General features: G+C 37.9%; 1 protein-coding gene across 2 annotated transcripts in view; it reads left to right on the plus strand.

Annotated features, from left to right (window-relative positions):
• Positions 1 to 26,342, plus strand: part of LOC122335089 (voltage-gated potassium channel subunit beta-1-like) — an 82,941-nt gene that overhangs the window by 52,244 nt on the left and 4,355 nt on the right. The window contains exons 4-11 of one of the 2 annotated variants that reach the window (XM_043232847.1): positions 6,390 to 6,427; positions 12,702 to 12,781; positions 12,864 to 12,908; positions 14,839 to 14,883; positions 15,378 to 15,421; positions 17,758 to 17,844; positions 24,483 to 24,568; positions 26,136 to 26,256. In XM_043232847.1, coding sequence (XP_043088782.1) covers positions 6,390 to 6,427; positions 12,702 to 12,781; positions 12,864 to 12,908; positions 14,839 to 14,883; positions 15,378 to 15,421; positions 17,758 to 17,844; positions 24,483 to 24,568; positions 26,136 to 26,256 — 546 coding nt within the window. The remainder of the gene's footprint in view (positions 1 to 6,389; positions 6,428 to 12,701; positions 12,782 to 12,863; positions 12,909 to 14,838; positions 14,884 to 15,377; positions 15,422 to 17,757; positions 17,845 to 24,482; positions 24,569 to 26,135; positions 26,257 to 26,342) is intronic. The other variant, XM_043232848.1, reaches the window with a different exon arrangement.

Here is a 26,342-nt window from a genome sequence, read left to right on the forward strand (position 1 = left end):
CACCTTCTAGTTACCTACACAAAATGACAAGCCCAGCTGATTCTGGGTAATATACCCAACCAACTATTTGATTATTAATTTATAAGTCATTTGTTGATAAAGCTGTGAGGGGAGTTTCTCCACAGGGTCCCTCTTTCTATATTTAACACGTTACGTTCCTTCTCTACAGGAGTCAGATATCATCTTCTCTTTCTCTAGTGTTGCATGAAAAGATTCTTAACTTGTTGCGGAGGCAGACGTGACCTGTCTGGTGCGCCCGGTGATAAATGCAGATGTGACACAACATATGAGCGTTCGATTTGTCTCACAGAGCTGTGATATGACTAACATGCACTTTATGTTCTTGGAAAATGATATTAGGACATTCTAGCGCTGAAACACCCTTGTTCTCAGTAAATACAGTCTGCATGTTTTTACTGTTCGCATGTGAATTCAGGTTCATTTAAACCATTTTCAGTTCATCATCTGTGTGTCAAAGTGGCCTGATTTGCTTGAAATGACGAATTTGCTTGGAATGCAATTATAAAGTGAAGAGATTTTGACTTTTCATTTATGTTTCATGTTCTGTACTGGATTTATTTATTTATTTTTAAACAAAGAGCACATTTTTAGATCAATGATTCTTAAGTGGTTTTGCTTCAGGACAAGGTGATTTACATCAGACATCACAGAGTAATAAAACAGTTTACCATGTTTGTTAAAAAAAATCGGAGAAATGCATTATTATGCTAATTTCATAAAAATGTATCACTAGTTACGTTATGAGCATGCCACTAATTTATTCAACTGATGCGTTAAAGGGGTCATGAATTTCTTTTTTTTTTTATACTGTTCGCTGAAGTTCACTTACAGTGTTATCAACATTTTTACATCAATTAGCATACCGTAATTAATATTTAATCAACAGATTTATTTTGTTAGTCAAAAATAAAATATTAAAAAATATTAAGAACTTTTAAAATACTGGTTGCCAGAATTCTACCATAAAAAAACAAAACGGTACCAACATTTTAAGTTTTACAGTTAGATACCGTAATTTAATTAACTGATATAATGTTAAAATACAAACCTACTGAAGTACTGAAATTCATTTTTTGTCTTTTTTTTGCATAGTCAGTGGGGCCTTTCAGCTGTTATTCTTCTAAATGGTAACAGATTTTTACATTTTGAGTGAACTATCCCATTAAGCAAGTAGAAGAAGTTGCATGGTTCTACGGGAAACCAGTATCAGGTCATCAGTGAACTCATTATTGATTATGTTTAGATAAGTGAGATGTAGTAGTAGACCCTTCTGAGCACAAAACAGACTTGAGGATATATTAGCAATTCCCTAATGTAGTGCAATCAAAGCTAATGAGAGCAAAGGCGTTTTCCGATTCTCCATATTTCTCTCAGGGTTTCTCTTTCACTTGTATGTCTTTTCCCAGGTTGTTCGTTCCTTGTTGCAATCGGCTGATTGATTGAATCTGACAGATTCTGCCAGTTGCATGCAGTGGCGAATTGTTTTATAAAGTAAACTCAAGGTTTGTCTCTAAGTGATAATATCGCTATGTGTATGTCTTTTGATTCTTTCCTGCATCGGCCTTTGGATCATTTTCCACACCCTGAGGAGAAAGCCTACTCACCTCAAAACGTCACTCACGAAAACATCTCACGGGTTCAGAAACATTTGTTTCTGTAAACACCTTAGAATTTCATCATTGCGATCACGTCCCTCAGGCTAAGGCTAAACATTCTTGAAGTACAGTTCAACAGTTTTTTATATATTTATTTATTGGCATTTTGAGACAGTGCTGGTCCTGCCTGATTTGGAACTCCTTTGCCATGAAATGGTTTTGGAAAAATGAGGTGCAATCCACTGGAGAGTGCCGCCTTCAAAAGGTTTTTCAGCAAATTCGAACGATTTCTGGAGGCTCACATGACACTGTGAAAACACTTATGCTTCTCAGCAGAAGAAATTAAATTTCAATCAAATGTCAATTTCCAACGTGGAAATTGATCCTACACCAGCAGCAATGGACAGTATTATCTGCTGTAGAATTCCCTATCAAACTGGTTCATAAACATATTTGAACCTTTTCTTAGCTTTACACTCTATAGCAGCTTGGTAAATTGAGGCCCCCCCAGGAGACAGGACCTAATAGGTTGACCACCACTGTTCTGAGGTTTCTAGAATGGAGTATATAAAACAGTAATGCATGTACAGTCCACATTAGCTGCATATGGATCTGCCTCACAGAAGGGGGTTTGAACGTGACGTAGCTTTCAGGAGCTACATGCCCAAGACTGATTCCCAGCAGGATAAAGATCAATTTGTTTGGCGTCAGACTGAGTTCCTGTGTTAATTAGACGAGAAACAAGATACACAGACATGAAGTATGAAACCCTGCCAGTCAAGCAATGATCCTTGAACGACAATGATTGATTCAGATAACAATCTATATACTGTAAGATTATATATTCAATCAGAAATGTAATGCATGTTTGTTAGCATGAGAAAAAGTACCAAAAACAGTGGTGTACCATGTTTTGTACTATGGTAAAATCATATTTTTCTTTAAAAATGATCACTTTTCCTATGTTTATGTTCAGTTGTTTCACTTTAATAGCAAAAATAACCTATCTGTTGCCATTTATATGAAATTACCGAACCTACACATAGGAGCCTGATAGAAAAAAAATAAATAAATCAGACGGCACTTATTATGAAGTTTTGAGTTTAAAGATGTCATCACATTTGCCAGGAATCCATATGATTGGGAGTTTTATCTGAAGGCACTCCAATTCTGCTCGAGTTCAAGCCACCGTGTTGACCAACAGAAATCTTCCGTGTTTGAAAGTGACCTTCGTGCGAGCCTCACACGTCTGTAAATTTTTGGATTGCAAATTTGGCAACCCCTTTAGTGACTATCAGTGACGTGAATGCTTAGTATTTAACTCTGGACTGTTTTCACTTTAGCTCATTCTCACCTCATTTTTCAGGGGTCATTTTGAAGGAACTCTCAAGAAAGTCTATATCTGAAAACCCATCAAAATTATTCAGTCTGTGCGAACGAGACAAAAAAGATAAAGACAGTGAAGGTTAACACTGGACTATTAACATTTTAAAGCTGAGGCATCCGGGGTGCTGGGACGAAATACTAATGTACCTTTAGAGGAAGAGGGAGAGGGAGGAAGACGATGCTTAGCATTAACAATGAGTTTCTGTGCAGCCATGCTAACCTTAAACACGCTGCCCAAAGCTTTGGTGTCAATCAAATCTACAAAACTACTCTTTTCAATTATAAGCGTTGTGAGTATCAAGGTCAGGGAGTTCAATCAGGATCTGAAATGAATCACTTCTGCACTCTAAAAATCAAGTGCAAAATATGTTTATACACATCCCCCTGTCAGCCTTGTGAAATGTTGAGTTTGTGTGTGAAAGACTCTTATTGCTCAAAGCGCTGTCAGTCGTACCCATAAGTGACATGTTTGCTTTGCCCGTCATATATCTGGCTTCTAGTGAGAGTTAATTTGCTCTCTTGTTTTCAGAATTTCACTCTTGCCATCAGCACAGTCCCTGCATGTCACTGACCCGCTGGCCTTCTGCCCCTCGTCTTGTCCTCATAAAAACGACCTTGCCTTTTATCTGCATGTGACGTTTCTACCATCAGCTGAAGTCAAACACAATATAGTAATGAAAGCTAAATATGTAGTCATGTGAACGTATTTGCTGATATCAACAGTATGATCATTAAAAATAGAATAGACCCTAGATAGAAGCAATAGACATTAATTATGTTATTAATTATTCACCTTCATGTCGTTAACCTGCCCAGAAACATAGTAAATACATTGTTGAAACAGGATGTGACATCAGTGGCTCAACTTGTTGTTGATGTCACATCCTGTTTCACCATTGTCTTTATTACGTTTCTGGGGGCCTCATTTATTAAACTCTCCGTAGATGTCATCCTGTAAGCGTGCGTACGATTTTCTCATAAGCCACAAATGTATAAATTCATATCATTTTGGTTTAAATTCTGCATAATGACTATAATGAAAATATGCAATTTCAGTGCTATTAATGAGAGCTGAATATTTAATGGAAATGAACACTGTATATCGACACGAAAGCAGAGCACAGTTTTTACTTCATTCATTCATATCACTCGAGGAAAAATGTTTGCACGCATGGGTCAGAGTTTCTGCAGGTGCATAAATCTTTCCGTCAAGTTCGATTTTATAAATCACAACTTTTGTGCATGGAGCGACGTACGCATCTTTTTAGCCCTGTTTTGAGCATACAACGGTTTTAAATCTGTGAACATTTTAGTTGTGTCGCTGTCTATGGAGGGCCAGATGGCTCTCCCATTTAATCAAAAATAGATTTGTTTTTCGAAGATGAGCGAAAGACTTGTGGGTTTGAAACAAAATAAAGGGCTAGTAATTAATAAGAGAATTTTTATTTTGGAGTGTCTATCGTGCAAATATAGCAAACGAGTCATTTGGATGGCTATTACGATAATTGCATGATCACTGTATGGTGCTTCTGCATCCTTTTTCCAACTGCTTTAAAAAAAGGAACGGTTTTTCAAGGTATTTCCTTTTGTGTTAAAAAACTGAAGAAAGCAAATCACATTGGTTTGAAATAGAAAAACCCCCAACCAATCCCATGCCACCCCCAGTGGAGTACCGGAGTACAAATGCCATACATAACTGCTTTGCTTTTCTAAAACCACCTATTGGGACATCTAGAAATAGGAAGATGGTTGCTGATGTCAGCAGCGTTTTGTAATAAATATAGGACAGCTTTACTTGACCCCACTGCAGCAGCGAGTGAGTGGGCAGGAATAAAGTTATGATAATTCCCCACGCTAAAATAGATCTCCATCCCTCATTAAAACTCATACCGTAACAGCCTCAGAGGCGTAGAACATTTCCCAATATCCTGGTGCTTCATAAGCAATGTGCCGTAAATTGGGGGTCTTCTCCACTGTCAAACCACAGCAGCATTACATCTCTGAGTCAGACAGCAGCTGCTATTTATAAGCTCTGTTGGCTGAGCTTGTAACTTCTGTTCTGCTGGCCTGGATTTACAGCTCTTTGGAGTATTTTCTCTGAATCCACAGCTGTTAGAAATAGGTAAAGCTTCTGCGCTGTGGGTTCCCACTTCTGGAGCGTGTAACCGGCTAAAAACAGCAGATCCATAATTCAGCTGGAGTGACAACGTAATTAGCCTGATCGTGCTTTAGGAGAGACTGCGGCGTTTTCAAATGTCACGCTTTTTAATACATTTGGGGTCGAGTAAATATTTTGAAGGTTTTGAGCATGAATCTTAAATATAAATTGAAACGTTACGATCTAATGAAATGTAAATGTTAGACGTAAAAGCGGATACGGTTTAGGAGATGGTGGGTTTTGCAATAAATGAACCGAGACCGTTATTATGCATGTGACCTTTACCACTTGGGAAATAGAGTAGCAGAATCTTGTTACATGAAGTAAGAGCGAGCTCACACACTGTAAAACAATTGTGATTGTAATAGTATATACTGTAAAATGGACTGTAAAAATGTTTTATCAGTTTTGTACATTACATATAATGTTGTTTAATTACCATGCATTGCATTGTTACAGTATACGCCTTACCATTATGATGTTTAGCGTAGGTGTGAATGAAAAATATAATGTTATTTGAATTTAAATGCATTGAATCAATTAAAAACGACATTGTTGAAATGACATATTTTTAGCTTCACTCAAAAATGAAAATCCTGTTATTAATTGCTCCCTCTCATGTCCAGACCACTGATGTCACATTAATTATTTTAACAATTTCCTCGCTACGTCTCTAAGCCTTGATACGTAATGGTAGGGTCAGAGAGCTCTTGGAATGCATCAGAAATATCTTATTCATTCTGAAGATGAATGAAGGTCTTACAGGTTTGGAACGACACGAGGATGAGTAATTAATGACGGAATTTTCGGTGAACCTTCGCTTTATGTTTAAGATTGTTACTATATATAAGCTGTTGGATTGTCATAGTGTTACGTGGCAAGCGATAATTTATATTAATGTCACTGGAAAAGCTTCTTTTAGTTAAATAAGGCACAACTGGCCATTATTTGCAGCATTATTATTTCACATTTGGCAGCCCGTAATTTGCGCATGTTCAGCCGCACCGCACATGGAAATCTTAAAGGTCGAAAAAGAATTGGCTGCTTAATTGCATAGTTAGTAGACCCTCGTGGAGAACGATTCTGACAATACAGAAAACACAAATGAGCAGGTTTTCTCTGGTTGCCTGCTTTTTGCTCACTAAGTGATAATTAAACGAGACAGTACTGGTCTTGCAAGAAATATCGAAATTCGCCACTTGATATTATTTTTCTTTTTTCATTTACAGGGACATGGGTGACATTCGGAGGACAGATTTCGGATGAAGTAAGTGAGAATCGTTCTGCTTTCTTCACCGCGCTCACCTGTAGAACTGAAACCGTCCGAATCGGGGCATGGCGAAAATAACAGTGTCAAGAAAAACAGCAAGATGGGAAATGCATGCGTGTTTGAGCGCACGTGATGCAAGAGGCCAAGACGTTTTCTTGCAGAAGTTGTGTAAAACGTACAAGCGCACAGACGCGGACGTTGCGGAAGGGACAATCGCGTCAAACTGGAGGACAAGCGAGGATGATAATTTGGTTCTGAGGGCATGCGAGTTTATATAAAAAAACAGCCTGCCGTCTTCCTGCCTCGATGGAAGGGTTAAAATGTCCTCAGTCTTTGCAGTCAAACAGCCCCTTCCTTACTGTGCTGGTTGTCCGGAGATAGAGCATGAAATGTTAAGACCGTCACCCCGTCCTAAACATGCGCACACACACAGATTTCACCTCCCCTCGGCGGAGGAATGACTCAGCGTGCTGTCATCCGAGTCGATCTGACTGGACTCCTAGCGTGGAGTGACAGGGCAGTTTGTTTCTCTGCCGTCGTAAGGGATTTGCTTTCTCTGAGGCACTGAAGTGTCAGAGGGCAACGTCTGAATCAGGACTTTACGTTAGCACTTTGTGTGAGTAACACTCTTGGAGCGTAAGAGTGTGTGTGGAAGTAGCAGGGAGAGGATTAAAGGAAGTGTTAAAAGGCTTCTGTTAAATGAAGCAGAGTTGACGTTTGCATTAAATGCGAGGCTACAGACTGTGAAAACTGCTCTTCTCTCAGTTCCCCTTGTACAGATGAGCACACAGGGCTGGGAAGTGAGCACCGACCCTTGTATTTGAGCTTCGTTTGACTACCTCACTGAAAAAAAAGGAACGACAAAGATAATCCAAAAGTGGCAGAGATATATATATAATATAATAAGTGAACTTCTGTTAAGATGAGAACATTTATTTCTGTCATGACAGCTCTCAGATGGATTGGCATAATAATGTACACGGTAATGTTAATGTATTTAGTCTTGACAGAATAGATCTCCTGTTCTGATACAGATCATTCCAGAACTTTGCATTTATTTATTAAAAATGCAATGCAAAATATTTCCTACATTATTTGATCTACTGCTTTGGCCCAAGGCATAAGCGAACTAAGGGTCCCTTGGCCAGCAAGAGTAGCCTACATGAATGGGGAATGTTAATTATATGAAAGCGCGATATTAAATAATGAAATAATAATCTGTACATATTTTTTAAAGAATTAGTCGTCTTTAGAGGTCGTCCTTCAATCACAGCGACTCTCACACCACACAGACGGTTGCACTATACCCTGGACTGCGTCTCCCACGATCCATTGCGCTGATTGCCCACAAACAGCTGTCATCAGTCATACCGAAACATCAGCAAAAAGACATTTTAACATAATACATCATTTAGCTTGATTAAAGTATTTGTCTTATGCGGAAAAGTAACCTTCCTGGGTATATAATTTTGGAATAAAAATAAGCTTCTTTTTCATAAACTGAAAACAGCTTAACATTATTTACCATAGCCTACTTTTGGGGTGCTATTATAATATCATCATGCCTTAATTAGCTAGATACAGATCAAGAGTTGTTGTTTTACAGATGCTCTCTGACTTTTAATATTTATTCTAAAAATATATCATTTGATGATTATTTATTTCCTGTTAAAGAACACTGGTTGTGTTAGATTTGTGTGAATTAACAAGCTTTGACAATAACCAGTCACACTGGCGGCACTGAGGGGCCCCCAAATAAAATTCTGCTTAGGGCCCCATAATGGCTTTGGCCGGACCTGCTTTTGGTTAACACTGGTAAAAACCGACTGTGTAAATGTAACCTTTGACTTGAATCAGCAACATCATCACAGCATGTTCTTGATCACTAAACTTTCCTCATCGTTAATCTCCCGTGAAAGCTTTTGGCATTTTTCCATTGCTCATCCTCTCTCTTACTTCTCTTACTTTCTTGCTGAGGGTCACCTTCTTGGCTGAGCAACTCTTTATTGATGAGCTGGGAGATTTGTTGAACTTGAAAGAAAAAAAAGAAGTTTAATTACAGTGAGTTTGGTGTTGCTTTAATGGCGTTCCATGAGAAAACTTTAGGAGGAACTTCATTTAATCACAGCGCTAAGAACATCACAAGGGGACAGAAAGTCAAAGCCATTCCCGTTACCATTGTTAAATGTTATATTACCATGCAGCAACAATTAAGGTGAATATCTAAAACTTCACACTCTTCTATCTGCTGTGCTTAATTCTTTTTTTCCCCTTTTCCTTTATCCAGTGGTTTGCGTTCATCCCCTTTGATACTTGATGCCCCTAAATCACTTGATGCTGATTCATCGAGTGATTTAAACCTGATGGGAAAGAATAAGAGATTCAGAAGGCAGAAGAACAATCAAATAAGCCCCCACATACACTCATACTTATGCGAATATGCACGCATACTCATACGAACATATTCACCCACAAACCCACTCTCACCCTGCAGATTAAACTGAAAATTCACTTGCAGCCTACTGAACAAAACAATACACACCAAAGGCCAGATTTACTAAACAGGGCAAATTATCATAAAAGCACAAATGCATAAAAGCACAGATGGAAGGGGAAAATTCTGCAGGTGACTGAAAATTCACAAATTAAAGAACACAGGCAGTTAATTTCCATAATGACCAAGGCAATTACTGCCTGCTTTAAGACATGCTTTTTTTGACAAATACCAATAATTTAATGAGCACAAATCTGAAATCATAAATCGCGTTGCATGATTCAATTTAATACTCTCCTCCCATAGATTTTGTGACGGAAAGGAAACTCCCAAAAATATAAAAATAGCTGTCCTTGGTTTTCAGTGTTAAGTCTTCACCACTGCACATCTTTACTAAATCCTGACAGTAATATTTTAATGACAATAGATGGTTTGCATTGAAATAAGATCTGAATCTGGCCAAAATTGTAATGGCCTATTTACAGCCAAAGACATCCAGGAACCTGCTAACTGTCCAAATGATTTCTGCATTTGGACAATCACAACTGAACAACGTAGGCTGGCTAAAATATGCAAGTGGCATATGTTTTTTAAAAATGTAAATTTCTTTTTAATATCTTGTATGTGAAGAGATTGGCCTGGTCTTGTTGAAATTTGCAAGAGCCCTAAACATTTTCTGTCCCTGAAGATAACTACAGACTGGAAGCTGTAGCGAAACAGTAATGGCATACAGTAATTGGACAGTAATGCTAACATGTTATTATTAATGAGACTATTTAAATAAATAATAAAAAAAGACGTTTCATCTCAGTGTCATTTTCAAGGGACACCTTTTGGGGAAAAAAACATGTACAAGGATTGTGTCCTATTATGAAGACAGCATGGAGTTTAGTCATGCCAAGTAATTGGTTTTTTGAAAGCCAGAAGATTAGAACAGTGGCAATACATCAGTTATATCAATTATTATATCAATCATTATAGTCAGAATCCAATTCTTAAAATAAATGGAAATATAAAAAATTTAAAAAGGTTCAGATTCAATCAAATGAATGTTGCTCGTGGAAAAAAACAACAAATAAACCACTGCAAAATTTTAAGTTTCTATAAATTTTACAATTTATATGTTTGAGTAAAATGGACACACTTTTTTGCACTATAAACTACTGACAACATTTCTCCCAAATTTCACACACGCACACGATAAACATTGTCATTTAGAGCATTTATTCATAAAAAACGACAATGATAAAATAATGATAAAACACTAAACAACACAATAGTAATGTTAAGAAATCAATATTTGGTTGAATAATCCTTGTTTTCAATCCCAGCTTTCATGCATCTCCATTTATGCTGCTCTTGGCACAAGAATTCAAACAGCTAAGCCTTGTCTGTTTGGCTTGTGACTGTCTTCCTCCTCTTCACGTTACAGAGGTTTTCAATGAGGTTCGGGTCTGGGTTTTGAGCTAGCTCAGGGGTGGTGAACTCCAGTCCTGAGAGCCGCAGCCCTGCAGAGTTCAGCTCCAACCCTAATTAAAAACTCACCTGTCTGTAGCTTCCAAGCGACCGTTCAGACCTTGATTAGCTTGTTCAGGTGTGTTTGATTAGGGTTGAAGCATAACCCGGCAGGGACTGATGTTCGCCACCCCTGACGGTCCTCCATCCTTAGCTTGATGACCTGTGTGGCATGGAGCATTGTCCTGCTGGAAGAATCAATCTTCAGAGTTATGGAACTTTGTGAGAGCAGAAAGAAGCACATTATTGTACATTGCTTCACAAAGCCAAATCTGCTTAACTCCAACCTTGCTGAAGCACTCCCAGATCATCTCCACCTCCAAATTGAACAGTTCAGTGAGATACTGTTTGTAGGCCTCCATTAGATGACCAGATGTGGGTTAAAGCTGAAAGTTGTATTCATCAGAGAAGATGACTTTACTCCAATCCACTAGGGTCTAATCATTATGGACTTTTGCAAGCCTCAGCCTGGCTTCTCACTGCTTCTCACTGATGAAGGGCTTTTATCAAACTTTATCCTGCCTCTTAGAGCCTGTTTCAAACCATCCTCACCATGCACTTCACCCCAGCTGCTATTTGCCATTCTTTTTGTAGGTCACTTGATGTCATCCTAGGCATTCAAATGACTTGGCAGCCATCCTGGTCAGTGGAGAGACATTTTTGCCCTTTGCTGGCGTGTAGCTTTGTTCTCTCCAATGTCTGCGGCTTTACCTTGTTCTTTTGAACCGATACCTTTGAAATTTTAAGGGTGAAAGCAGCCTGACTCTCACTGAATGCCTTCACCAGAATCACCAGAATTGAACCCTTCTTTTTCTTACTCAAAACTTTTAAACTCTTTTCCCGTGGTCAATAGTTATAATGTGATTCAGATTACTTTTGAGGAACTTCTAGTATTGATTTTGCTCGACCAATTGCTAGAGGATAGTGATGACCACAGCAGTGGTCTTTATAGTTTCCCTCACAAAAAAAGATTGCTTGAATGAAGATTTAAGTAGAATGAGGTGTTCCTGCATTGGAATTCAATTTGGTATGATATCATTTTTTTTCCAGAGCTGTGTACATACACATTATATTTCACTGCATTTGCCTCCCAGACTATTTTTGCTTGGTCTCATTGCATAGTTTTTAAAAGAAATTAACAACAGAGGCTGTAAAACTCTTGACACCTTTTATTCCTTTTCACACAAATTTACACAATGATTTGAAGAGTATCATGTTATGACTTCAAAACAATATTAATATGCTGAGAGATTTGAAAACTGATGTTTTTGAATGTTAGCATCACACATATCTAGCTTCATATCTATGGGTTTTCATAGATAGTAGGTTTAATCGGTAGCTTTCGGAGTATAGAGATGTACTTATCAGATTAAGGACAGTTCAATACAGTTATAATTTGCATAAAAGGTAAAAAAAAAATTATATCAGTTTTGCATTTTGTTAACACTATTGGTTTAGGGTTGGTTTTGGTCTAGGGTTTATTTCCAACATGATTAGTTTTTTATTGTCAGTCTTAGGATATTTGAACTATTGCAATATGTACCTAGATCGACATAATAAAAACGTGTTTTAGCACCAATCAGTAGAGATTTCTCTGTGCAAAAATGTGCAGTAAGGTACGTAAAAACGATGCTGCACAAAAAGTGCACAGAGGTACATGTTTTCATGAAACCAGGTTTTTATATAATTTGGGGTGTGATGGATATATTCACTGTGATTTCAACAGAATAAAATTGTAAAAACCTGTTAAATGGTTAACAGTAAATTCCTGTAAAATTACAGGAAAAAAACTTAAATTTACGTTCACAAAATTCTCTGCATTGCATTTCAAATTTAGTTTGAATTTGATATTTTTCTTTAAAATCACCAAGTTTCTACTTATAGGTTTTTCTCATAATTTATGTTTATTACAATTGTATGTAACATCTAATGTTGTTAAATTAATGTTTATTGCATATTTTAGTTTAAAGATAGTGTTTATTTTGTGTGCGCCTTCTAAATGTGCTGCTTGGGCTTTGGTTCGTCGTTTGACTTTCTCATCACGGCCTGCGTTTGGTGGTTATCGGTGTATTTCAAAGGTACAAAACAGATTTCAGTACTTTAATAGGTTGGTATATTAACATAGCATCCGTTCTTGAAATTACGGTATTTAACTGTAATTTTTTACGTAAAACCTGAAAAATTTTGCAGAATATATTTTACAGTGTATAGGTTGACCCTTATATCTCTATTTTTATATGCATGTGTGTGTGTGTCTTCCAGGTGGCGGAGCAGCTGATGACTATAGCGTATGAGAGCGGGGTAAACCTTTTTGACACCGCAGAGGTGTATGCTGCTGGAAAGTGAGTATGACTCAGCATCAGCAAGATTACCCATAATTCACTGTACTCCATGAGTCATTATTAACATCTCTGTCTGTTACAGAGCTGAAGTCATACTGGGAAACATCATCAAAAAGAAGGGCTGGAGGTATGGTTGATTTGTATGCGTGTCAAGCACACCTGTGTAACTGTAATACATGATAAAGGAGGTACCAAAATATATATATATATATATATATAATATATATATATATATATATATATATATATATTTATTCCCTTTGTAGTTGTGTACCTGCTGGCTCTGGCATGGGTTACATGTCATTACTCACACACACTGCTGATGAGGGCTTTGATCACTAGGATCCTGCTCAGTTTTGTATCACTTAATCAGTGCCACCAGATGAGTGCATCCTGGTGAGGGCTGTTGCCATAGCAACAGATGATGACCCACTGTGAACACCATGACTTCTGGAATGACAGCGCTTTTGCTGACTATGAAAACTATGAAAAATTACTCAGCTGATTTGTCACTTGAAGTGAGATTTATCATTCGCTGCGAGATTCGCAGCAGTTTCCAGATTAGCCACGTAGCGAGGGAAAGAGTTAGAAATGGAAAGTTTACAACGGAGTATTTGCCAACTTGCTTTTTTATTGCATTGGAAACTACACCCAGTTTGTTTCCAGTCACAACTACAAACATGCAGCTTATAATTGCAAGTGCGTGAGGGCAGAAATAAATTATCTGGGGAATAAAAATTAGCGCGCGATTAGAAGGTGTCTTTTATCTGAATATTTCTAATAAGAATTATTATAGAATCGCCACAGACTCTCTCTCTCTCTCTTTTTTTTTTATCCCTGTCACTTTCTCTTTGATACACATCTCATCGGACTGAGTTGTAGGGTTCAGACTAATTTAATCTGGCCAACGTTATAAGCTTTACAATCCTCTCAGATCCTAGATGTGTATTACAGAGCACGCTGTTAGGCTGACAGACCCCACTGCACAGAACATACATGAATATCCCATGACCCCCAATCAAAATTCAAGAGCTCGTCTGTGCGGATCCCTTCTGTAAATGTTTGTTCGATATCCATTAAAAGTGAAGTGACCCCTGAGATCCACAGCTTTAATGAACAGGGCAGAGATGGTACGCTGAGGGACTATTTTGCCCTCTCTTCTTCTTTCATCAGTTTACTTTCCTACTAAATCTTTTTTATCTTCCTACTTCATTCTCTCTCTCTCTCTCTCTCTTTCCAGTATTCTAATTCCTGTCCCATTCCCCATTTCCCCCATAACCCAGTTTTTTTTTCCTTCCTTTCATCATCTCATTCCCTCTGTGGAGACGATGGTGAGAAGTTCATGTGTTTTTGCACCAGCTGCTCGCTTGATAAACAGTGACAAACGGGCGTGAAACGCAAAGCCATTGAATTCATTCATGATACGACATCTGGCCTGATATATCCGTTCAATTTTAGAGCCCGAGCTTTCTTGTTTAAAATCTTAATTATTTCGCAAGGCCAAAAATTTAGAGGGCAGCTCTCGGTTTTCGCGAGCAGGGAATGTAGGACACAGCGAGAGTTCACACCAGTGAAAGCTCATTTACACCCATTTACAATGCAGATGAGAGCGACTCGGAGAGACCTGCAGATTACTGCCAAAACAGCTACAGGCGAAGGTTACACATGTATCATCACTGAGCAATAGCATCACTATCGCTGCAGTTCTGCCTCAACAGTCTGCTTCCTGTTAGATGAAGTCTTGAGACCAATAAACATGCAACTAATGGCCAATAATACAGAATCTGTTCAATGTATGTCTAAGCTTGCGTTCTGAAAATTTGATCCTTCCAATCGCTGCATAAACATGACATGTTTAGTATTTTTACGCATTTATTTGATCAAAAATACAGTAAAACAGCAATACTGCTGAAAAAAATATCTAACTGACCCCAAAATCTGACTAAACTGCAGCTTGATAGTTTGATTGTAACTGCACGTGTTAATCGCATTTAAAAGTAATATGGAATATGTACAAATTCTAATGCACTTTTCCGTCTCTCTTATGTGTTTTCAAGGCGATCCAGCCTGGTTATTACCACAAAGCTCTACTGGGGTGGAAAGTGAGTAAACTGCGATTTTGCTCATTGTGCATGTCATGTCATGTCAACGTTAATTTCGTAACTCTCAAGCTGTTGCACATTCTAAAGGGCAGCACATTTAACACAGACATCCGTGGATTCACACATTTCATAAACGCAATTACAAACCTCCGTTTAGGTCAAGCGCTGAGCCAGCGTTTTCTGTCGGAGTAAGTATTCTGGAAGTAAGTGAGCAAAAGTGCAGCTGCGGAGCTTGATAAGACTAAAGAAAGGGCCTGTCCCATTTCCCCACAAATCCTCTCTCATGAATACTAATCAGAATTTAAATATGCCAGGGTTTTATTTGAAGTTAAAAAAACGAACATGCAAAAAGGGCCGGTTTGAAAAAAGATGAACAAGAAACTCTGGCAGAAGGAGGAACGTGTCTCATATGCTGGACTGAACTTCGCTAACTTAGCTGAAATGTAGCTTTCTGACGTACATCTGTCTCTTTGTGCCTCTCTTTCTCACCACAGAGCTGAGACAGAACGAGGCCTTTCTAGGAAACACATTATTGAAGGTGAAGTGCATGCATTTGCTTTCTAAATGCTCTCACTCTGTGATCACAGCTTGTGTGTGTGTGTGTGTGTGTGTGTGTGTGTGTGTTCGGCTCCTTGCTGGGTGGATTTAGTGTTAGTGTTGCTCTGGCAGGCAGAACTAACAGCTAGAAGGACTAAGACAATGCAGATGGAAATGACTTTCCTAACATTGTCAGTAACTGAATACAAAATGCACAAAATCAAGCCGAAAATGAAACTCATGGCCATAATCTTTCTCCAACAGGCACCTTGAATTGCAATCTTACATTTAAGCATGCCTTGCTTATATCAAAATAATAGATAATGACGAGCTTGAACAATTTGTTATTAAATGCAGAGACGGTCTCTGTAATCAATTCCGTCGATAATCGCTAGAAGTTAAGTGTCCAAGCAAGCCAGAGGCGACAGCGGCAAGGAACCAAAACCCCATCCATACAGAATGGAGAAAAAAAAACCTAAGGAGAAAGCAATTGGGTAGACTGGCTGTGGGTAAAGTAAATACTGAGACTCTTCTATTTGTATTTGCATGCCGTCAGTAGGGTCAGGGTAACATTCGATGTGAAAGTACAGAAATAATTCCCACCCCTGGCCTAGATATTCAGGGTTACAGGGAGGATGAATGATTGGTTGTGTGTGCTGTTCAGAGCTGGCCCTTTTATTTTTCTTCCGTGCCAGCAAGTTTGGGACCAGACACCTATTTTGCAAACCTGGAGCTCAGGATACACAGCTCTCGCCCACCAGCAGCTCCCTGCCTTTGGAGCATGTCTGTGAACGAGCCAGCCTTATTATGTTTACATCACTGGATTTGATTCAGTCATTGGACTGGTCACACACACAAACACACACACACACACACATATATGTATATACAGATAAGGACTTTGCCGCAGGGACCGGGATTTTTTGGCATATAATATAGGTTTAGACACACAGTCTGTCTCTAGGTATATAGAGATATTGTTAAATATGATTTTGTGTGTGTGACCCCGTGAAATGAAATGACGGCCCTTTCCCACGAAATATACCATGTATACTTATGTCAGAGCATGACAGTCAGTTATTAAAAAATGCACTAAAAATGCAGTTCATGCGTATACTGACTACTTCTGTGATTAAGATTAGTATGTATAATTTTTTTATATGAAGTAGGCAAAAACATATTTAAAAAAAATATATTTTAACACCTTTTTAATTATAATGATTAATATATGTACACGTTTTCAAGGTGTGAGGAAATTCATTTATAAATTTAAACTTACGTTGAATATAATTTTAACCATAACCATATGTACCATGTGTACTGTAGTTCATACTCTTAGTTCATTACTAAGAAATTAAACCTTTCCCACGGTTTGGTCATTGATGCATATATATATATATATATATATATATATATATATATATATATATATATATATATATATATATATAAAACTGTTGCTTTGTGTATTCAAACTACAGTTCAAAAGTTCAAAAGCAACAATTTTTCTTTTTTCAGGTAAATAACAGGTAAAAAAAAATTTAAAAAAATTCTTGAGCAGCAATTCAAAATATTACAATGCTTTCTGAAGGATCGTGTGACATTAAAAAACCCATTAAAAATGTCGTGTGACATAAAAAAAACCCAGCAGACACCAAACCTTTGAATGATAATGTAGATTTATTTTTCTTTAAAGAAATAGGACATAGAGCAATAGCTTGGTTGTGCTAAAACAAACAGAATAAATCTACTCCGGGGGATCATGGGAAGGATAGGATGTTGTCAATTATACTGACATTGTTGCTACTTTGCACTATATAATTAATCGATCACATATCTCTCTGTGGCTCTCGGTCTCAAATTGCTGACAAGCACCATCATGTCATGACTGTAAAGCCTCATCTGACCTGAAGATGCTGACCCTGTCAGAGTGAACCTCTAGAGGTGGACTCAGGAGGGAATCCAGTCCCACACACACTTCATTATGCTTGACGATCAATCCAGCACTCTGCCGTATTAAAGACAGAGCCGCAAAGAATGAACGATCCCCGGGGCCCTGTACAGGACAAACTTGATTACTACAGAGTCCAGCAGACTCACACGGCTGGGTGTCCCTCGTCTGCGGAGCTGGATTAAGTGGGGAAATTTTCTTCCGATGTTATGAGGGCTTGAAATTCTTTAGCACATGAAGAGTCCTCAACAAGCTGTTGTCTGTCGGAGCATGCAACTTTTTAATTAGCGCTGACCTTTCCCTCTTGCGTAACGAATAACGCTACATTGCAGGTTAAAGACAGACAGATTCCCACACTGACTTACAATATCCATCTGGTGTTTCAGGTCTTAAGGGCTCCTTGCAGAGGATGCAGCTGGAATATGTAGATGTGGTCTTCGCCAACCGGCCTGATAGCAACACACCGATGGAGGGTGAGTCTGGTCTTTAAAATGAGAATAGCCGGATCAAGAGTTAAACGTTTTTGGGTTGCCTTAGTAAAATAGTAACATATTTACAATACATATTATCATATTAACTGACATATAGAGAAAAAAGTACCACTTGTGTACAATGCCTCACAATTAAATGTACAGTGTGTAATATTTAGGAGGATCTATTGACAGAAATGCAATATCATATATTTAACTATGTTTTCAGAGGCGTACAACAGTTTTTATTAACATAGAATGAGCTATTTATAATCAAAGACTATAGAATACCCAAGATGTGTCAGTAGTACGGCTTTGAATGGGGAAAAATGCAACGCTTAATCAATCACAAGAAGCCCCGCCTTCTAAATAAAATAGCCAATCGCCGATCTGTGAAGTCTGCCTTCAGAAGTTGCAATAGAAACAGTCGCCTGAGAAATGAACATTTTATAACGTTATTTCGGCAAAAGAAACAATTATTGCGCAGTTGTTGTCAGATTTCATTGGTGATTTCAAATATGAAATTTAATCGTAAGCTTAGTGAACAGTTTGGGAGAATTTTATATTTCTCAATACAAAGACATAGGAGCTGCACTTGGACGCCCGAGAGGCGTTTCAAAGATGGCCGCCGAGTGACACGACTTTTTATATCTACATGCACCGCAGGTCTCCTTACATGAACGCCGCCATCGTGTCTGTACAGTAACCGTCAAAGGACAAACAGAGTGCGTTTCGTTATTATGTTGTTCATGCAAATACAATTCTGACACAATTATGAATAAAAATAAGTAACATCATTAAGTAAATATAATTATTTATTTTACCTCCGAATAATTACAAATATAATTCACCTAAAACATAATTTTGAAAGTCACAATCTCAACGCTCTTTTTACAGACTACAACACCGCTACTTTTTGATTATCTTTTTAATAAATGGATAGCTTTGGAATGATTTTGTTTGGAAACAGATGAAGGAAGACACATCAGCGTGGGAAAGAGTGACAGAGAGAGGGACTAGATTAGTCACAGGGCCAAACGTCTATTCCTTACATTTTCCCTAGAGCCTGTCTTGTCATGTAGGGTCATGGGGGTCATCCGAGTTCTTCCACTGCTGGACAGATGGCCAGTCCATCACACACGTTCATATTCACACTCACCTACTGTCTCCAGTTCACCTGTCTTGACGTCTCTGGATTATGGAAGAAACCAACATTACAGCTTTTTTTGTTTGTTTGTTCAGTTGTTAACGGACATTGTTCAACGCTGAAACCGATACAGCGATACAGACGTTTACGCAGACCAAACCGTGGTTCATTTTTTACTGCTTTCGGACAAAATGCGTGCAATGACCACATTTTTCAAAATCCAAAAAATACTTTCGTCATTTTATACTCCTCGACCTGCAAAGCACAATGCATTTTCAGCATAGTTTTCAGATGCTAACACACTGCTTTCAAACCTGAAATAAAAGCACGTTCAAATCAGAACGATGGAAAACTATCCATTTCTGCAAAAATTATATTGAATATAAAATCTTTAAAATGTAATAATAATTATTCCAAACGCAACTAAATACAATTTCGTCTGAAAACTGTTCCAGACGTCCTATTCTTTTCTTTTTATTAAGTGCCTAAATATGGAAATGTATTTGAAGTATACTTAGCAGGATATAAATATATTTCAAACGCATTTTAGTACATTTATTTTCTCACTAGGTGGTAAGGCTTTTTAATGTTCTCAAAGTTTATTAAGACTCACCAATGATGCATTGATTTAATAAAAAAGGGATATTGTGAAATAAATTTAAAATAACTGTCTATTTCCATTATATTTTAAAATGTAATTTATATTCCTGTGATGGCAAAGAGATTTTCATTTCTCCAGTTCGGAATTTTACAATTATTAGAACATTATTAGTTCGGCGTCTTCGGGCATCACCTTTGAACAATTTAATGAGGACTTTAGACTGTAGACTAGGGTTCGTCGTTCAAGTTTCCTCTCAACTGAATTTTCCTGACCTTCACCAGAGCACTTCGGGAAACTCTTTGGAAAGTGCTCAGAAGTTAGTGATCACAATACCGCATCAAAAGCCACGTACAAAAGAAAGAGTATGTCAAACTAAAAGGGTTGGTGTCCTGCAGGCACATCCATCTGAGGTCTAAGTTCTCTGAAAGATGTATTCGTGATAACAGGGTTACGATTAAGTGCAGTCCCCGGGGTGCCATCATGGTAATAATTCTAAATAACCAGACTTCTTTCTTCTACCCAAAGTACGCAATGCAGCCAGCAGGCTACCACGCTGCTGTTAGAGCTCTGTGCTGCCCAAAGCAAGTGCAGTCAGCCTGAAAATCTAATCTACTGTTTAATAATGTGCTTTTGGTACAAACCACGGCATAGCGAAATCTCTCGAACAGTATACACCGGTTACAGCATATGAGGGGACAGAGAAAAACAACCGCACCAGGAATAATTAGGGAGAAATTTGTGGACGGTTAATTAAAATGAGCATTTGCTGCCGATGCAGTTTTTTTTTTTTAATTGAGAGCTTTATTCTCAGAACAGCAAAATGAGAACGATAACTGAACCAGCCTCTTTGACCTTCAGTATTCCTAAAAGAAAATACCAGCTGTTGTTACAACATCTCCAGACATATGCTTCAGAAGATACAGAGAAGACAGAAAAACAGATAGCAGTAGAGGAAGATGGGAAACAGGAACGATAAGAGGGTGATGGGCTTCAAAATGTTTTTCTTCTTCTCAATAACAAAGAAGATAAGGCGGAAAGGGACGCAAACACGGCGCAAGTTTTGTGGAATACGTCTGATTTGCATTCTTGCTTTACTGTTGCTGCGACGACAGTTTAATTAATTTGAACTTGCTCAACGTGACATTATTTGAAAAGAGAAAGCGGACCGAAGAATCACACTAAACTCCTTGCAGCATTCTTCACATAATGCAATAGGTTATTATGTATTACATCGTGAAAACTTATAATGTAATCACAGTTCATAAGGTAAAACCAGAACATCATTTAAAACAATTCTTATTATGTTTAGAATATCATAACTATCAGTCAAATAAATTTGAGCATAAAATTACTACTAATTTTGTAATTTCGTTATTATGGCATGCTTGTGTTTTTAGATATAGGCCTGGTTTCACAGACAGAGCTTAGACTAAGCCAGGATCAGGCCATAGTTCATATAAATGTGCAAAAATAAACATTACACTGGTGTGCCTATTGAGACGAGTTAAAGGCACTGATCTATTTTAAGGTCAGTCAGAGCGAGTTCAGTTGAAACGGTTCAGACTTTAGTCTGGCATAAAGTTTAAGCCTTGTGTGCAACAACACAATCTCAACACAATCTCTTCTGTTGCTTCAGTGTAAAGCATTTCATGCATTGCTACTTGCTGCGTGCAAAACCTCATAGAACCTTGTAGAGCCAAAAAGGTTTTTATAGTCCCTCTCTTTTCGTGAGCTCAATCAATATTCTCTTGTTAAGGGGGATCGGTATGCCCCTCTGGTAATGTATGTACCGCTTAGAGCTGTTCTGTTATGTAGCATTCAGGGCTTAGTAATATTTCAAAGCCCTGCACTGGATGCCAAGGTCACCCTGACTCAGCCATTTGTTCCAGACCTTTTCAGCTTTCACTCCATCACATCTCACACAGACTCAGAGAATCTAATACAGTGCCTGCCAAATGTTACTTCCGTTACAGTTTTTACATCTTCCCAAACAAACAACAACAAAAAAGTTGATTTATTACAAACGTAATTACTGCAACCTTACCGGTTCAGTTCACCAATTGAAAGGAACACTTCACTTTTTTTAAGAAATAGGCTCATTCTCCAACTCCCCCAGAGTTAGTTTTTTTCTATTGCTAACATCCTTTTGTGCAATCTGTAGTCACATTTTCAAAACTCTAAACACAATTAGCGCATGCATTATTCAGTCAATTATCATGTTTCTAAAACGCTTGCATTCTTTTTACACAGGTTTACCCCGTACCAAAATCATGGATCTTTCTTATCTTTTTTAACAAATGCTTAAACACAGCATGTGAGGAATGAAAACCTAAAATATAGTTTAAAGCGTCTAGTCCTGCAACAACAGCAGCTAAAAAGTATTGAAAAATATCTTTATATAAAATATTGTAACAACTTTTTTTAAGAAACAAATCACTGATATTTCGAATAAATAGTTTATTCGTGTCTCGGTTAATGGAATAGTCAGGTATTGAAGCTTGTTTTATTTTTGAATTGGTTTGATGAATTTAGAACAACGAATTAGAGAGAGAGAGAGAGAGAGAGAGAGAGAGAGAGAGAGAGAGAAAGAAATAATGCCTGGAAGAGGGAGCTGAACAGTTGTAGGAGGCAGAAGTAGTTGGATGAAGAAAAGGGAAAAGAAAAGGTAGGAGAGAGGAGTGAGAATCTTGTTGTACTGTACACCATGTGCAGCCTGTGAAAGCGTATTTCTGCCATGGAATATAAAAGGTAAAATTGTGACTTTAACTTAGAATTATCTTAGTTTTTCTTGCAACTGTGATAAAGTCTGAATTGCAAGATGTAAACTTGATGTACAGATGTCTGAATTGAGGGATAACAAGGTGACTATTTTATGTGTTTTTTTGTCTTTTACTTTATTTGTGATGGAAAGAAACTTGCAGAGTAACCAAAGGCCATAAATGTTGGAATTTTTGTTGAAGACTGGCATCAATTACCATCCATATCCGACCCCCATCCACTGGACAGCAATTCCAATCAAGGTTCCAACTGAATTTTTGTATAGAGGACCCAATTTTCCCGATGTACATTCTATAAAGTAATGACAAGAATTAATATAGTTCATAATCATATCATATGAGAAAAGTTTTCATTTTCCGCCGGTCTTAGTACACGATATAACTACCGAAAAGTTGAGTTTTAAATAGGAAAAATATCGAAACTCTTTGGTCAATTTTGAACGCGATGCTACTGGTCTATTTGGATTCATTTATATATGCTAAGCTATGCTAAAAGTACTCTGAGATCGGCTGAATAGATTCCAAAATGGTAAAACTCAACTTATTAACTCTGGGGGAGTTGGAGGATGAGCCTATGTCCAAAAAAAGTGGAGTGTTCCTTTAAATCAATTCCATTGAAATCCTACGAAAAAAAGATTTCCCCATGGTTCCTTGCATACTATTGTGTCATTACCTCAAAAAACTTCAACATAACAGGTTCCTTTGCTCATTAGCTCACCCGGTACAGCATTGCACTCAACGGCTTCAAAGATCTCAAATACTCAAACAAATGCATTGCCATCTAATGTTTGATTTTGTAAACACTGTCTGTTAGGTTTAGTGAAGGTGGTAGATTGGTTTTAAGTGTGCTAAAGTATTAACATTGTACCGTCGATCGCCACATATTTTATTTTCGAAATCGCAGCACAAATTGCACGCCTAGACTACCTAATCATCTTTGGCTCGTACCTTTAAACATTGGACAGATGTGGATGCCTTTCTCTCACCGTCTGTCTGTCTCATAGGGCATGGGCAAGGCAGATCGCTATGCAGTGCTTTTCTGCTGCATTGATGCGTAAAGTGTCCAGAGTTTAGCGCTCCTCACTGTGTGCAGTGCATATTAAAGCTCCTCAGTGGCTCTGCAGTCCCCTGACTCTCTGCCTTCTCTTTTTTTGTTTCTTACCTGATTACAATATAATCAGCACGAAGGGTAAAAGTTAAAGGGAATATAAAGTTCCACTATACTTTGGCATTCTTTTTTTTTCCTCACGAGAGCACTTATTGAATTATGTGAAAGCATACATGAGTACGTCATGCTGAACTTAATCCACCCAAGCCGAGGGACACAGTGAATGAAACTATATTGTGCAATGCCAGATTAAGTCACCACACGAAGGCTGAGATAGCATGTGCATGCATAAACTGTAAGACAAAAAATGTTTTGAGAAAGGTTTTTGATATTTGAAATCGCCAAACAAACAGGCCCTGTACCCAACAGGATCACACCCCTATCTTGATCTTGATAGCTCCGCCCTGTTCAGGCAACTACAACGTCACGTGTGGACACACCCCTTAATGGGGATTGGTTGGAAGTTTGGACCAATCCACATTAGAAAGTGTTTTTCAGAAATCGCTTGCAGCACCTTTAAATGTGCAATTAGCACTAAAACTTTTGCACTGAGATGCAAAGCAATGCATTGAAGCTTCAGAACATAAAAGGGAGAATCAATTCAACTTCAGCTCATTGAGTGTCGATTAAAACACTTTAGATTTGCCACCAATCATGCACCAATTTGATCAAGTTACCCCCAAATTTGACATTTATCTTTGATGACCAGCAGACCTATTGTAGTTTATCATTATGTTTTAATAATAGGCTTTTCGACACAAATGGACAGAAAATGAAAGTAGTAGACTCTCTGCTTAATAAATGTTAGCTATTTATTTTGATCCTTATTTACGGCAACTTATTCTGCTAATATAACATGGCTTTCTACTAATACTCTAATAAGAGTTATTCCACGTACAGATGCAAATTGAAGAGTGTCCTTAAAAATGCTTCACGCTACATGAACACATTGAATAAAATTATGTTCACGAGGCCAATAACAGAATTTGTGAATATTTGTCTCCACAGAGATCGTCAGAGCCATGACCTACGTGATAAACCAAGGCATGTCTATGTACTGGGGGACCTCAAGATGGACAGCTATGGAAATAATGGTAAGCAACAGCGTTTCCTACAGCGAAATTCAGAGTCACCCCAGAGGGCATAGCACTGCACCAGAATTTAAATGTTTTATGACATGACGATATAACTGATCACTGATCATTGGCATTTTATAGGACTCAACTGCAGAGACAACAAAGTAGCCACTTGCATCTCAGCTTCTCTCGTGCATATCGTACATACATCGCATATTTTTAGCCATTTGACGGAAGTCAGTGTTTTGCAGTACCGTAATTGCAGCGTAGCACAAAGCAAGTTGGCCCAAACTGATATGTAGTAATTAAGCACTGGCATTATTAATTCATGGGTGGCTTGATCAGGGTTTTTACAGAGAGGACACACACTGATGACCTGTAATTTGTGTGACTGTGATAATGCCATGTTCTGGTGTCACGCCAGATCCATCCCACGTAAACACAAAGCCCAAGACTGGAGCTAGTGTTCGCAGCCTGAAATGAGCTCAGTGCATGAATATGAAAACAAGGACATCAGTCATGTGATATTAATATAGACTATATACAGGGGAGACCAAGACTGGCTGTCACTTTTATAACAGTCAGTATTTCTCAGGGTGCGTGTCAGTTTCTATATATATATATACCTAAAGACCTGACAACAGAAAAGCTGTTGAACAGTTCCAGCATTTTTAGATATGACAAAAGACTCTTTCTATAATATTCTGTTTTTTGGAAAAAGTGTAGTAAGTAATTCATACTTTAATTTAGGATGCATGAAAGTGTGCAAAACTGGCAGCGAAGACATTAATTAAAGATTTCTGTTTCAAGCAAACGCTATTAACGCTATTATTACAACTAATTATCACAGTCTCCACCAAAAGATTAAACATCACGGTTGTTTTCAGACTGTATATTACATTTCTGAAGGAAATTCAGTTTTACCAACACGGTTATAGTTGCTATCAAAGTTATTAAGTTGGCTAAACGTTCAAACTTTTAGCTTTTACAATTACTTCAGACTTTCAGTCTAGGCTTTTTCAAGAAAACCGAAAAGTTGGTTCGTAAATTTATTTGACTTATTTAAACGGTGTCTGAGGCTGTGTTTGTCTACCCCTTTATGATGATGTTCATCACCAATTGTAAGTCGTTTTGGATAAAACGTAAAATGTAAATAAAACTGACACCTTATCTGTCAGAGGTCTGTACACAGCAGATGCTTTCTGACATCTTGTAGATGCGTGTGCGCTAGTCTTGTTTTAAATTTGAATTGTATTTCACGGCAATACTGTTTTTATTGTGACGAGTAGGTTTAGGGGCGGGGTTAGGTGTAAGTTATTCATACAAATTCACCCGAACTGACGACTCGAGCAAAAATCGTGTGAATTTGTTCGCGTGGGGTCGTGCGAATTTGTACGAATTAGCCACCTCGTAAAATACGTACAATTTAGCAAAAATCAGGCTAGCTGATCTGATGACCGACTGGACCAATTACGAATGAGTGTGTGGATTAGACGTTAAAATCCTTTCTGTTACAAATAAACTGTACATACTGCATATATTTTAGATATGAAAGTCTAACGTACGTATTATTTTCTCTTTCTAGGAAGCATATTCTGTAGCGAGGCAGTTTAACCTGATTCCTCCGGTGTGTGAGCAGGCAGAGTATCATCTCTTCCAGAGGGAGAAGGTCGAGGTGCAGCTGCCTGAGCTCTATCATAAGATAGGCAGGTGTCAATCAATCATCGTTTACTCACTTGATCTCTGTGAATATGATACTGTCAAATTTAGAGAATTCATCAGTGAGAGAACA

Source organism: Puntigrus tetrazona, unplaced genomic scaffold (assembly GCF_018831695.1).
Source record: "Puntigrus tetrazona isolate hp1 unplaced genomic scaffold, ASM1883169v1 S000000715, whole genome shotgun sequence".
In the NCBI taxonomy this organism is placed as follows: domain Eukaryota; kingdom Metazoa; phylum Chordata; class Actinopteri; order Cypriniformes; family Cyprinidae; genus Puntigrus; species Puntigrus tetrazona.